At 42.1% G+C, this 15,192-nt stretch overlaps 3 protein-coding genes across 3 annotated transcripts; 1 reads left to right on the top strand and 2 right to left on the bottom strand.

The window, feature by feature from the left end:
• Positions 1–278: 278 nt before the first annotated feature.
• On the bottom strand, positions 279–2,342 carry cacul1 (CDK2 associated cullin domain 1; the record flags this gene model as incomplete). The annotated part of the gene is made up of 8 exons (XM_079230244.1): positions 279–318; positions 421–559; positions 725–814; positions 939–1,041; positions 1,214–1,309; positions 1,402–1,504; positions 1,695–1,821; positions 2,012–2,342. 8 exons carry the CDS (start codon positions 2,340–2,342, stop codon positions 279–281), a joined length of 1,029 nt encoding a protein of 342 aa, XP_079086370.1.
• A 748-nt stretch (positions 2,343–3,090) lies between these two features.
• sirt1 (sirtuin 1) lies at positions 3,091–9,384 on the bottom strand (the record flags this gene model as incomplete). Its single annotated transcript, XM_079229610.1, is given in 10 exon segments — positions 3,091–4,545; positions 4,865–5,407; positions 5,558–5,741; positions 6,691–6,770; positions 6,861–7,008; positions 7,695–7,847; positions 7,973–8,208; positions 8,407–8,529; positions 8,986–9,354; positions 9,357–9,384. Coding segments are annotated over 10 exon segments (2,154 nt in total). The 3' UTR covers positions 3,091–4,255.
• A 751-nt stretch (positions 9,385–10,135) lies between these two features.
• On the top strand, positions 10,136–12,529 carry dnajc12 (DnaJ (Hsp40) homolog, subfamily C, member 12; the record flags this gene model as incomplete). The annotated part of the gene is made up of 5 exons (XM_079229376.1): positions 10,136–10,213; positions 10,890–10,968; positions 11,232–11,371; positions 11,471–11,615; positions 12,175–12,529. 5 exons carry the CDS (start codon positions 10,136–10,138, stop codon positions 12,255–12,257), a joined length of 525 nt encoding a protein of 174 aa, XP_079085502.1. The 3' UTR covers positions 12,258–12,529.
• Positions 12,530–15,192: the final 2,663 nt, after the last annotated feature.

The following is a 15,192-nucleotide window of genomic DNA, read 5'->3' as shown; positions in this document are numbered from 1 at the left end:
GACGCCGGGTGCGTCAGAATCACAGAGGAAAGAAGCACCACCATAGAAGTCTGTGTGCTTTTTTAGTTTTACTCAGTGCAGTAAGATTAAGCTTCTGCTATGCAACTCAGCATCGTGTTCTCGTTTTTGTTCACAGTGTTTTGTAACCTTCGAGTCGAGAGATGAAACTGACACATTGTCAACATTGTAGCTCGTGCAGTGAGCCGACTTGTGGTGAAGATGTAGGAGGCACAGTAGTAGTCCTGCAACCAATCCGGTGCCGGCGGGCGGCTCTGCTATCAGGAGTCCTCGCTGGCCCTTTTGCGAGACTGGTCGCCCCTGTAAGACAAAAAACACATCACATCAGTGATTTAAAAACGGGAAGTGCGTGCTCAAAAGCTGCGCTTATATTCAGACTGACTGATGCTTAAGAAAACAAACCGAGGAAATCCATTCATGGAGAGCTCCAGCTGTAACTTCTGGTCATGAGCGGCGTAGTCGGGCAGCAGAGACTCCACAGTGGGAGGGTTTATTTGGGGAATAAACCCAGAGAAGAGAGTCGGGGCTAACTGGGCCCAGTCTGAAAGAGGGAAACCAGAATGAAACAGAGGGACATGTGCAGTGAAGCGTATCCCAAAAAGGGGCGGAAATAAACCTATACGTCGGTTTCGTTTGCTCTAGTGGAGACAAAAAGATGACTTTAGCTTAACTTAAATGACATTAAGACAGACAGTACGATCCTCACCTGGTCGGAGGCTGTGGAGGCCTTTAACCACACTGGCCATGGTGGATGGCTGCACTTGAAACGGCATGGTATGTGCCTTGATGAGGAGAGCTGAACAAGACAAGGAGAGAAGGTATGGTCTTCTGGAGGCATTGTTCCCAAATTCTGAATCAAAATCCCCCTGTGCTTTGCAGCATCAGAGACAACAGCACCAACAGGAATGCAACACACTCACGCATCAGCGTGTTCACGTGGATTTCCGCGACGTGGTCGGCAAACAGCTTCATCAGATCCTCCCTTAGGGTTCTGTTCAGCTTGGACTCGATGTAGAACTTGTTCTGAAAACATTGAACATGGAAAAACAATTGAGGCGAAGAAGAGCGATACCGCAGTGCAGGGGGTTTACTTGGTTGCTCGGAACGCACTAGAAAAACTTCACTGAACAGTCTGCGGCCTTTGTCGTTTGTAGAACAGATATTTGACAGAAGAAAAGAAAAAAAAGATGCCTACCAAGTACATAAATACAGGAACTATACATTGAAGAGAAGCTGTGTATTGCGTCAGCGCAACATTGAAGTTCTCGATGAATTCCTCGGTTGGGCTGGCCTGGAAAAGATCAATAATGAAAGTTTGAGTCACTAGCTTAGTTTCTTCAAGTGCGGAAGATAACAAGTCCCTTGTATTTTGGATGTTCTTACTTGTAGATGAGTGGAAACCTGTTGTAGATGATTTGTTAATTTCAACGTCAAATCGTTGTAGAGTAGCTCAGAGTGCTGCTGACAAACACACTTGTAGACGTAGCTAGGAACAAAAATTAAAAAAAAGGTGAAAACCAGGACACCGGTAAATAAACCCAGCATTTCAGTTCAACTCAAATTGACTTCATGGGGTTCCTCGACACAACAGAAATCACACACGTATGCTCAGGTATGTGTGTGTGTGTGTGTGTGTGTGTGTGTGTGTGTGTGTGTGTGTGTGTGTGTGTGTTTACCTGTATATCTGTGCATAAGACACAGAGATGTGGTCTGTGGGATTCTGGATCAGCAGACGGTCTATTGCCTTCTCCAGGTTTGGCCAGTGGTTTTTGCGGTAGTCTTCCACAGCCATTGCATTAAGAACTGAGTGATAGGAGGAAGAGCCCGGTCAGGTTGAAAATGATCCCGGGCAAAGGCACCGGGCCTAACAGACCAACGCTCTGCTGCCAGGAGCACCAGTCTGCACATGAGTAATACCGCAGCGGCTACCGGGATACCGGGCCACCGGGCCACCGGGCCCCGCTGCGACCGTGCCCGCTTTACGTGTACTTACGGAACTTGGAAGTGGAATCAAGGCTGAATTTCCCCTCGACAGCGGCTGGCGGAGCCGTGCAGTCAGTCTCGCTGACTTCGCTGCTCTCACTGCCTGAATCCGAGTCCATGAACTTTGACCCGGTGCTGCCGGACCACAGTTTCCCTCGTCGAGTCGCGGGTTCTCCTCCCGGCACCGGCGGACAGGCGGACTGCGGGACTGTCGTTACATCCGAGAGCTTGCTACTCAGATACGTGCGGACTTTACTACCGCTGCTGCCGCTGCCGCTCGCACAATAGTTGTGGTTATGGTCGTCTTTCATGTCCAAACTGTCATCTTCCATGGCCTCCATTTTCCACAACCGGTCCCGTGCACTGAAACGTGGCGCCGCTACATCAACATTTTAACATTTTTGATGTAGCTAATGGATAAAGACAAAAAAAAAGTGTCAGGCGCCTTTGGTGGTGTCCATCTCGGTTTAGCTGCGTTCACAGAATTGTTTTACGACACGTCGTAACACCCAACAGCTGAGGGGAAGAAAACCGGGAAATGTAGTTCCAAAAGACTACAACTCAAATAAAGTTATCGAGCTGTATTGACGGTAGCGCGAGTCAACTTGACCGTGGAGCAAGGACTAAATATGAATGCACCAACTGTTAACGTATTTAATAGCCATATATTACGGCGAAATTACAGGTTTAAATGACACCTCATATTACCATAATACGCATGCGCAAACTATGGGCGTTTAACGATTGTATTCCACCGACTACGTTTTTACCCTCCCCGACGTTATGGACACCCGACTAAAGTGTAAACCTTGAATTTTGCACTTTATTGCTGTTCTAGACACATTCCTTGTAATATAACAATGTTATATGGGTGTCCGTCTCTCTCTATAACCCTCTCACGCTACACGCTCTTAGAAAGACACACAAAGTGAAACGAGGAACTGCAATGATGAACTCAGACGCCAGGCGGCGCACTTTTCTCGCCTTGCTCCTTCAACGTTGAAGATGTTGACGTGAACAATTGATTGGAGTCTGTTGTGCACCAAATAACAGCAAGAAATAGTTTTTCATTCTTTTTTTTTTTTTTACTGAGAATCCAAGAAGAGAACCACTATAAAGATGTAAAAAAAAAATTATACTTTCTTATACTGTAAACAAAACATTACCTTGTAGATGGAATGTTAATGTTGGTGTGAAGTAAACCTTTATCCGATACATTGGCTCAAATACGTCCATCTACCAACACATAATCTATACAGGCAGTAGGCTCCTTTGTGGAATGAATGTTTTAACTTTATAATCTATGAAAAGTGACATGGCAATAAAACCACTTTCATGAGAAGGGAAACTAGTGCTCCTTTTCAATGTGAACTCATTGAATTGAATAACACAATTAAGTCTACCTTTGTACAGATATAAACTAGCATCTACTCTTGGATGAGTATGTCTCACATCAGAGTATAAAAATAAGAGGCTGGACCATAAAAAGTAGCTGCCACATTTCAGAAGAAACACCTTTTTCCAATAGAGTGTGTGTGTGTGTGTGTGTAAATATATTTTAAACTTACAATGCTTATGACAACGTAGGAGCATGTTGATAAAGCGTTCTTTGGTCAAAAATGAAAAAGTACTGTTCTGAATTCTAGCATTTGCCCTCGTAAAAAGGCAGTGCTGAACTTTTATATTGCAAGTTAGACAATGTGTTCAAGTAAACCATCTGAAGATGTATATATGTGTCGGAAACTCATAGTACCCCCTATTTAGCAGGCAGTAGACTTACATATTTACAAATTTCTCAATTGGAACATCAAGCAACTCTAAAACACAACATTAGACCAAAGCTGAGTTCACACTATGGACGGAGACATTCAAAGTCTTTGCCTGGAACGAATGCAATTTAAGAATTAAAGCTTAATCTAGTGTTGCATTGGATGTCTCGGAAGAATTTCTCAAACTGAATGGAAATGAGATGAGCATGTGAAAAGAAATCTGAACAAAATAGAAAACAAAGACTACTGCATTCTATTTAGTAAGCAGTATACAGTATGAATGCTTGTAACCAAACTAAGCACAGAAGAAAAACTTGCCATCGTCAACGAAGTTGTCAAGCAATTTCAACTTTATGAAAAAAATAATAGTACGATTGATGAGTCAAAAAAATAGGAAACATACATACACTAATGAATTAATATATATATATATATATATATATATATTAAGACAATTAGTGCTTTGTCGACTGGGTACTTTACATTTAAAGGTGTGTGGTGCTTTGAGTCTTTTCAGAAGTACTGTCCGTCTGCACACTTGCCGCGGCCTCGTCAGCTAAAGCGCGTCGGAATGTGTCTCTGAGATGTGTATCTCCATCCGCGGCTAGCGCGTCGGCATCTTCTGGCTCGCTGTCCTCCTCGGCCCCATCGCCGCTGCAGTCGGACTCGTCACTGTCGCTTTCACAGGAGCTCGACGTCTCATCTTCAGAGTCGGAGTAAACCTCAGCTCCGTGGAAGATGTAGTGATTTGGTGCCTGGAACAGGTACTGGCCTGCTGTTGGGAAACAATACAAACTGTTTAGCTGGCTGAAATCAACATCTGGAGACTATGCATTTTCCAGGTGCAAAAAAATAAATAAAGAAGCTCCAATTAATGGGATGAATTGGTTTGCAACTGTGAAAAAAAGAAAAACATATACACATTTCATTTTAAAATAAATAAATATATATATATATATATATATATATATATATATATATATATATATATATATATATATATATATATATATATATATATATATATATATATATACACACACACAGGTTAATTATAGTAAAGAGTGTTTGCTCTACCATAGTCTAAATCTTACTCTCAAGGCGTTTGCTGATTGGACTTCTGTTGATTCGATTCATCCAGCATCGTCTACGAAATTCAAGGTTGGAGGTTTGGCTCTTAACTTCGGCGGCCTCCTCTTTTGGTGGTGCGTCTTCTGCTGGTAACTCTGAAGGCTCGGCCGTCTCTTCACTGGGACACTGAGCATCTGGACAAGGCTCTGGAGGTTCAACATTATTACCAGCAGTGTCCATGACGTTCAGACTTTCTGTCTCCTCTAAAGGCGTCGTTACAGAGTCCGTACTGTGCTTCCTCTCCTCTTCCTCCTCCTCCTCCTGAGCCACATCAATGGCGGCAGGCAAGGCCTCACTTGGTGGCGGTTCCAGTAACCGGGGGGGTTTCTCCGTGGTCTCAGTGAGTCTGACAATGTTGTAGCAGAGCTGCTCAAAGTCTCCACTCAACCGATGGCAGAGCTCGTTGACAATGACGTCACAGTCGCCAAGTAGCTCCACGTCAAAGTTGAGGTGAGGCAGCTGCTCCCTATTGATCAGGATCTGAGGCACTTCATGTGGAATGGAGTCTGAATGGGATGAAGAGGGGGGGGGGGGGGAAGGTTATGTATTGTATGCTTGGGTTGAATGCAAGCACAGTAGAAATATATTGGTTATTGGTTTAATAAAAAAAATTGTGTAAATCTTATAGAAAACATCCATCTATCTGACAAACTTACTTGGGATGAGGGCAACTGGTCGGACTTTAAGCGAAGAGCCGATGACGATCAAGAGGTCCACCTCATCTTTATCCTGTTTCATGGCTCTGTGGAACATTTCTGGAAGATTCTCCCCGAAGAAGACGATGTCAGGTTTCATGATTGCCATGGGAATATCTGGACAATGTGGACAACGAGGGACAACCTACAGAATGATTTCACGTTATTAGCATTACAACTAAATACTGTTAAAAAGTGCCATGCCAAGTTTAATCTTTTTCCAGTCTCAACACCAATACGATACCCAGTACTGATTCGATACCGGTGTTTAATGAATAAGCTGTGTGCCTCACTGTGGAGACGTGACTGGGATCAGTCTTTTATGTCTAACACAACGTCATTAATCCGATGACATTTTAAAAAGCTTTGTTTTTGTAATTTGATTAACTTTAACGAACCCGCTTCAGGCATCATTTGCAGCAGGTTAATTAGAATGGACGGACTGCTTGAGACAACTTTATAAATTGTAATTAACACAACCACTACGTCAACAGTCTACACAATTGACTGTAAAATCTCAACTATGCGGTCGACACCAATATAGATTACAAAGCACTACAAACACGACTGACGTGATTTCGAAAAGTAGTTTATGATAAACATACAGCTTAATGGGCATCAATTTTTATTTTCTCCCTATTAAGTCGGCCCATCTTACATTTTGCATGTCCAACCTATAGCTTGTTTAGCCTTGCCAAGGTCAGATTTTTCTGTTTGTTCTTGAGTATTCAAAGACCCTTTTGACTGCAGATGGAGCTCATAACAATAAAAAGGTATACTTTCAAGCAAATAATCCAATGCAGCAATTAATGATGGTCATTTGTGACACCTGTTCGACAAGTCAAAATGTCTGCAGTGAAAAGGATCAATTTATCTTTAGTTTCTAGGTCGAGTGAACAAGATTTTACACTGAAATTGTATTCACGTCAGCTTCCTTTGGTCCAGCAAGAGTCTACACTGAAATATGCTTGTTTCATGGAATAACCATTAAATAATATATGATGTAAATTGTGCATTGTTTTGCTTCATAGGTAGTTTATCCTATACTGTCCAGCAGTGTGTGTGAATGTTACCAGTTTGTAATGAATAAATACCTGGTTAAAGATGTCTTCCCTTATAGCTTCACAATCCACTTTGTGCTTACAGACAAGACAGGAAGCAGTTGCAAACGATCCTGAAATTAAAATGAATGATTACTTTCACAGTCTCCATGGACAGACATTTGAAAAACAAGCAAGATCCATCTATTGGCTGCATCACTCACCGTGACACTGGATAATCCGCTTAACTCCAGACACTTGCTCTAATGTATCAATGTTTTGTGTGTAATTGCGCAGCAGCTTCCCCTGCTTATCCAGCATAGATATGAATTTGTGACAGGGGGAAGGCTGGAACTGGCCAGGGTAGATCTCCTGCAACAAAGAGGATGCATTCAACTCTTGTGGACTGACTCCAAGGCTCGCTATAATCATGAGTATCGCCCCTGTACTTTCATCTCTGCACCATCCCATCTGGGAAACTTGGGCTTCTTTTAAATCTTTGTTATCGTCTCACAAGCTGGATCTTTTAACGTCAAATGAATACAAATGCATTCCAATAGCCGAAGGAAATGTTCAGCCTCATGACTGCAGGTGACTGAGTTTAATGAAGCCTCAAATATGTCTTTTCAGAGAATGTTTTACAAAGTCTTAACTTCTGAATCCACTTTTAAAAACACCATACAAAAAAATCTGCAAACAAATAAATAACTATATATGTCGTTCTTCATGCAAAGGGAAAGTATTTCCTCTATGTGTTCAAGGGTAAACAAGTCATCATATTAATACTACGCGAGTTAAATACAACACTAGATATGATGTGCACTCTAAAGTGCAGATCACTTCACATTATTTATCCTTACTCGTCTTCCCTGTGACCAGAACCATGAAAGATAACATGGGTACGCAGATCTATGCATGTTATCATCAAACCTCGCAAAGCTTTACGTGAGCATGTTTAGTTTTGAACACATCATCATTTTAACAAAGTATATTACATCATACAACTGGGTCTTTTCTATACATTGTTATCAAATTTGAAGTGGACACAATGAACAAACCTTAGCAAACTTGAAGAAGGGTCTTGGGTCCCGTCTGAAGTATTCAATGTCGAACATAGCTTGAGGGTCTGGAAGATCAGGAAAATCGACAGCAAGCCGTGCATAAATTCCATCTCTGGAGCGAAAATCTGGTATTCCACATGAAACGGACACCTACATGAAAAAGAAAAAATACAATACAGTATTGTAATTAATGAATTAACATTGGTAGTATGTATTCACTCAGACACATAGTAATTCAAACAGTAACACCGTTTAATATGACTGTAATTGCTTACCCCAGCACCAGTCAGCACAAGGATCCGTTTACTTTCATGGAGTAGCCTGACCACATCTTCTAAGGTGTTAATATCCTTCCGCTTCTTTCTTTTGGGAGGTTCCGAGATGTTGATGATAATCTGCCACAACGTCATGTCGTCCAAATCTGGTGGGAGCACAGTCTCGGGCAGCAACTCCCTCAGAATGGTCCTCGGATCTGTCTCCCTGATGTGTTGCTGGATGAAACTGTAGGAGCCTGGCCGAGAACGCAACAACTCAGTATGCCTTGTATTCTCCAATGTAGTCTACACGCTGGACCACTGCATGCAATCAGAAGATACTACGGTTCTCTTCCCACTAAATACATGAAATCAGAGGAGTAATAAAAGCAGCTTTCGGCCGAATGTGTTTCTTTTGCCAACAGCTACTTAAATGTAGTTGCTAATAGAGTTACCTATCTGCGGCTGTGGCGCCCAGTCACTGGAGCTCGCGTGAGACGATCTGTCGTCGTCCTCGTTGAGGTGGTCCGGCGACACGGCCACACCGTTGGAGGGGAGCTCGTCACGACCCAGGAAATCTGAGGACGGAGAAGCGTGTCAAATTAATCTAGAGATAATAATAACAACCACAATGACCATTTACAATCTACATTCATGGCAACAACCTCTCGTTGTGGGAAAGAGATGTACCCGGATAAAAAGAAAAAGCTAAGTGTCTATCCAACTAAGTGTAGTGCCGTGAAGGGAATAAAACAGCGTCGTAAAAATTCCCTCGTGACGAGTCACGGACAGTTTTCTCTTTCATTATTGAGCGTTAACTGCGGAAAAGTTATTAAAGTATTGAGAAGTAACTCGCTCAACTTTGAAGTTAAACACGGCGAAGACGCGTTTACCTTCCGCTCAGCGAGGGCACAACGTTAATAACGAACTTCACTTGTATTCCGTTTCCCTGTTTAGTTGGTAAAACAAGCTTTGCCCACATGAGGCCGCGTAAACCCTTGGCGCGTTGTTAAATGTCGGTCTCTCTCACATACCCGCGCTCTCCTCCGTTGTCCCCCGTAACGCGTTGCTGTCTAGTTTCTCGACCGGTTCGTTGGGCTCGGAGACCAGCAGTCCATTGTTGTCTCCGCCTCGCTCTGCCGGGGCCTGCTCTACCGCCATCGCCGGCTTCGCTTCCTTCTCCGCTGTTTGCGTACAATTCACCGCGGCCTCCCGGCTCCCTTTGGCCCCAGGGACGCACGAGGATTGGTTTTCTTGAGCGACTTTGAATCCGTGGTTCGTTAACGGACAGATTTTCGACCTTTTTGTGGCAGGTTCCTCCATATCGGATGCGCCTGAACAGGCCATTCCGAGACTCGTCTCTCCGTCCGCCATCTTCAGCCCGCAGAGCCGCCGAGCAGATCCTTCCTCTCGGACAGCTGTCTCATTTGCATAGCGCACATGACTTATCCTCCACCAATAGCCGCGGCTGGAACGTCCCCCTTTTACGTCGATGACGTAAAACCATAACAAAATATTGCTGCCTTCAAACACTGTCAGAGTAATTTTGCCCAAAGGCTCAAACTCATAGCTCCACAAAGTTGGGAATAAAAGGTTGACGTCAAGCATGGCGATAATAGCATGTGAGCATGTCAAGAACAATATGTTATAGCTTTCGTAATACATGAATATGTTTGTATTTTTATAACAAACTCAATGCCTCCTGCACACTTATCCATTTAATTTGGCCACATACTTTATACCACACAATAAGTTGCCCACTCATCCCAAACTATTTTTTATTACAGAGTTAATTGTTGTTTTCTAATTTTGAAGGCTACTTTTGCCTTAATTCCATTCCTCGTTCATTGTCTGAACTTCGAGCCGAGTGGGCAGCTGTAGCTTAGACACTTGAATGCAGCATGCGTCATAAGGTGAAAACGCATCGTTGAATTACCTCCACAACTCTGGAGAGATCTCCCTCGACATCGGGCACTTTACTATTACCCACTGAAAGCCAGCTGGTAAAATAAAAAATAAAAAAAAGAAGATCAACTTTGAAAAATATATTTGACTGGTGAGCCAAAGCTGCAGCGAGAGGGAGCCTTATCAGAACAGCGTGGACGCAACATCTGTGAACCAGATCGGCAGATACTCAAGCAGCTCCGTGACAATTAGACCATACACATTTCATTACAGGTTTTTATGGAGACTATTTTGAACTGCAAACCGGAGGACTTGGAGGATTTCTACGGGTTATTAGGATGTGATGAATTGTCGTCGGTAAGTTCTTGCCAGTGGTTTTAGGATCAGCCTATTTGTTGGGTCTCCAAACCGAAACATCAGGCTACTGACTGAAGAAGTCAGAAGTTAAAGGTCTCGCAGAACGCTGGATGTACGCAACAAATCAGCCACCTGTAAACGTAACGAATGATGTATGCTCCATAGTCAGTCTGGTCAAAAAGAAACCTGTTGAAGCTTCAGCGAGAGATGTCAGAGGAAATATTCGTGCGTCATTAAGTGCCCGTGTCGGTTGTGTCACGTCAGCATTCGTCCTTAATAATTAATTCTTCAACGTGGGAACACGATGGAAACATCATAATGACCAGTCGAGTAGCCTGAATATAACGGCAGCATCACGCTACATAAACAATGTCTCCATTTGCCTGTAGCAGCACTAAAGAGCAGTGCTTGCGTCATATTACGCGAATGCGTCTGTCTCTAAATAAAAGATCAGTATCCATATGATTTTCAAAGTAACATACAAAATACACTTTTCAGAAAGTGAAGTGCCCTAACTGAATTTGTTTGGTGGCCACACTGATATGTGTGTACATTTTTATGGGTTTTACCACAGTGAGTGACGTCCTCTGAAAGCAAAATAAGTAACTGATTCCTGAATTTCAAATATTTAGTTTGGCAAAAAGCTCGTTTTTTCTGTAACCTTTTTTCCTTGCAGACTGAACAGATTCTCAATGAATACAAGATCCGAGCTTTGGCATGTCATCCAGACAAACACCCAAACAATCCAAGAGCAGGTAATTACATGAACCATTGCTGTGACATGTTTATGTTTGAAAGGCATTTTAAAATGCAGAAATAAGAGAAATATATATATTTTTTAATGATTACTTGCCACCTTATTCCACAAACAGTTAATGCCTCTTTCTGATGTCTTGACTTCAAAGAAAATTATGTTAATTTAGAGCTGCAACTGCATGCAAATAAGAGGGCCTTTTCACCTAATTTGGAAGGCATAATGAACCATCTCAGACCCTGATATTTCCTTTCTTTCTGACAGTGGCCGATTTCCAAAACCTGCAGGAAGCCAAAGAGGTTTTATGCAATGAAACCAAAAGGAAAAACTATGACCGTTGGACAAGAAGTGGAGTTACTATTTCTTTTCATGACTGGCAAGCCTTGAATGACTCTGTTAAAACTGTATGTATGTCTTGACTTTGGCACAGATTGAAACCACAACAAAATACATATATAATCTGAAAGCCTAATGGTTTACTGTTTGTGGTCATCTGTTTTCAGTCAATGCACTGGGCTGTGAGAAATAAGAAGGAACCAATGTTGGAGGCTTCAAATGCAGGAATCCCTGTCACTTCCCAAGCAGAGGACCTCCATTCTGACCAAGAAGCTGCGAGGATCCCTTCATATGATGCCATGCCTTCCGCAAGTAAGTTAATTAATATTCTCTAATGGAAAGTTGTTTTTTGCTTCAAAAGTGCAAACACATAGAAGCATGATTCTATGTGAAATCCTGGTTTTCAACAGTGCGTCTTGTATCCTAATTTTTTCATTTATTTTTGCAGATATCAAACATGCAGAACTAGGTACATTTTAACCCCAAGATCACACCAACCCTGTCATATTAAATAGGACTGTGTTCCAACAAGAAACGTGTAGGACCCTTCTGTTAGTTTTCATTGATAACATTGTTTTCAGGATCTGTCCAGAGGGCCACATGTGTACTTGCTGCTTTTTCTCTCAGAAAAAGAAAGTCCGCTATGGATGGCTAGGAGGGAACACCAAGCAGAGACCTAGTGCAAAAATGACCATTTTACAATGCATTTCCATAGTAACTTTAGTAATAGTAACCAGCGCACTATGACTGCTTCTTTTTTTTTAACCATTCACCCCTTGACATATGGAAATGATGTACCACCATGGAGTATGTATTGTTCTCCCAGTATTAAACCCCATAAGACTAACTGACTCTTCTCATCATTGCTTAGGTGATTACTGCCATCGACGTTTCCGTTGGGCTGCTGACTCCCCATCTAGTCTGCTGCAGAAGTTTAGAAATTATGAAATATAAACATATCAACAGTTTAATTTAGTTCAAATGTTTGTGTTTCATATCTTGTTGTTGTTTTCCTTAGTCAGTTGGGACCCTGTTAATTCTAGTATAAATGTTTGTGAATACGGTCTGGCTGTAAATCACTAAAGTTGTGGTTTTTGTGAGCTAAACAATGTTCGTGTTTGTTGAAAGTGTCAAATTCTTTGTCAAGCAAAAATCAGCATATGCGATTATGCTTTTTCAGTATTGCTAATTTGTTAATTATGTTCAATAACACACACAATGTAGATATGATCGTGGATTAAACTGGAATACCCTAACTCTGTTACGTGAATTTACGTGTTGCTGTCAAGTCCATAATGTTGGGAACACAAAACGGAAGCATCTCATGTCCATTTTTTTTTGACTATGTGTATTATTCAGTTTCTTCAACGTCATTGGTGCTTAAGCCGGATGGGGTTTCATCAGGTATCATCAATACGTTGATCCAAATATAAATGGTAATATAAATGTTCGGTCTCTTATCATAAGTCATCCATGTCTTTAAATATAAACAAGATGAGATCAGACAAAGGTTGATCAACAATGAGGGAAAATAGAAGAAAAAAAAGATGATATACTGAGAAAAAAACAAGTTTATTTGCATTTACAGGTTAAAATAATACAAGTTCAGCTGTTTAATGAATAGCAGTGCCTGCAGTAGAAGCCTTACAGTATCAAAGGTAAATGTATTGATTATGCAGAGACATTTATCTAAACACTATTATTTGGTTGAGTTTAATAAATAAAAATGTATCAGATTTTTTGAAGGTATCAAAGAAATTAACTGAAATTTGAAAGACCGTCCACAACCATTTCTTGTTGAGTGACATGTCCCTCATACATTTTGTTGGTGTTTTTCCAGATGAGGCAATTCAGCCCCCATCACCCAGATAACCCAGTTCTGACTGCAGGCGCAGACCGCCAGAGTAGAAAACACCTGTGTGCTGGTGCAAAGTCACCTGTCAAGTTCAAAATAAAAAAGTACAGTATTTCTCAAAGAAGTAGAGACACACACTGTGCTGTCTAGCGCTCACGAAGGAACATGTTGCCTCTTTGTGGCTGAGCTTTGGAAACCGTTGAAACAATACACACTTTTAGTGTTTCCGCCGCTAGATGCCGTTGTGCTTTTTGATGACGTAGCATTTATACAAGATAAGAACACAAAGGATGTCTCTGGTACTGGCTGGGTGAGATGGCGCGCGCCTGTAATCCAAGTTACCGGGAGGCAGAGGCTGGCCCCTCCTTAGATGACTTGGTGGTCCCGGGCAGTGTTCCCTCTAAGCTGCGCGCAGGCCAGTCGAAGTGGCCGCGCAATAGATTTTTCAGACCGCGCACATTTTTCAGACCGCACAAACGATTTTTTTTCAGGTGTTAAAAATATTTTTTGCGCCAGTGTTTTTGAGATAGGAGTGAGCCATCTCTACAATAATACGATCTTTGATGTGACGTGTCGAGTCTTCTTGGCCATAGGCCATATATCTATAGGCTACCATGGCGAAAAGAAAGGCAGAGCAGGCGCCCCAGAAAAAGGTCTGCCTAACGTTCAAACATGAGTGGCTAGATCACGGGTCGACAACCTGCGGCTCCGGAGCCTCCTTAGCTCCGGAGCCCGTCTGTTGCGGCTCCCTGAGGCTTTTTATTTTCTTCTTTTTTTTTGCCCAGTGGAAAATCTTTCAAAGGGAACTTCTCTTATCTGGGCGTTTGAGGTTACGGAAGCGCATTGCATTCACTGGATACAAAAAAATAGACCCCTTTTCTCGTAATTACGACATCCTGATCTCGTAATTACGAGATATTTTCTCGTAATTACGACATCCTGACCTGATTACGAAAGGTGCCATACTGGCCACTGTATGGCATGTATGTGTGCAGGCGTCTTAGACGGTTCCGTTGCCTTAGCTACTCCTTGGGGATCTAGGATTTTTAACAGGTGCCGCACAGTTCTTTGAGTCACTGTAACATCCCCGGCAGAATTATAGTCTGGAGTCTTAAAGTGATGGTTCGTAAAGGTTTATTGAACTCACCGTAAGAACTATGAAGAAAAACGGAAATAGCAGTTGGTTAGCTTAAGCTCTGACACAGACAAAAAACGCAACAATCTAAAACAATATTTTCTCAAAAAATGAACTTGAACAGGTGCAAACCTTGTGCCCATATCAGCCAGGAGCTAAACTAATACATCCGTAACCTTTTTATCACTGTTTTCCGTTGTGCCCGTTTCTTACTAACAACTTCCGTTTTTTGTACCTTCAAAATAAGAGCGCAACCGGAAATGTACCGCCTGCAGTAACAAAACGGACTAAAATAAAGGACAAAAAAAGGAACAAACTATTACAATACTTTAAAGTCTCAGATGTCCGTTGCAGTCACTACAAAACCAGATTGGATGCATTTCAAATGCATTAATTTGTATCCATGAAGCATCCCGTGTTGGTTCAACTGCTCCTGCAGAAACAGAGCGACATCCAGCACGTCAGACTGGGCTTTCTGCCTGAACAATCCTAACGCCTTGAGATGCCTGCGCAGTGCTGACATACTCAATTTAATACCATCCTCATTTTTTAGAAACATTAGCATTTCCCAGTGTCTCAAACCGAGAAGATAATAATAGCAGATTAACTGCGATAGCGCCATCATTGCCACTGAGAGAGGATTTACAGACGTTTCCTTTTTCTTTATCTTTTCTCGTAATTACGAGATCAGGATGTCGTAATTACGAGAAAAGGGGGCTATTTTTTTTTTATCCAGTGAATGCAATGCGCTTCCGTATGAGGGGATTTTGGGTCACTGAAAATAAAAATAAATGTTTAAATATTTCTTTACCTAAAATGTGCATCACGTCACGTCGCTGTCAAGCAGCTTCCCCTGCAGGTGCTACTAGTGATTCACAGAGCTCCGCCCTTGCTAAACT

This window comes from Taurulus bubalis (genome assembly GCF_910589615.1).
Source record: "Taurulus bubalis genome assembly, chromosome: 14".
NCBI lineage: Eukaryota > Metazoa > Chordata > Actinopteri > Perciformes > Cottidae > Taurulus > Taurulus bubalis.
This window is presented reverse-complemented; position numbering and strand designations above follow the sequence as displayed.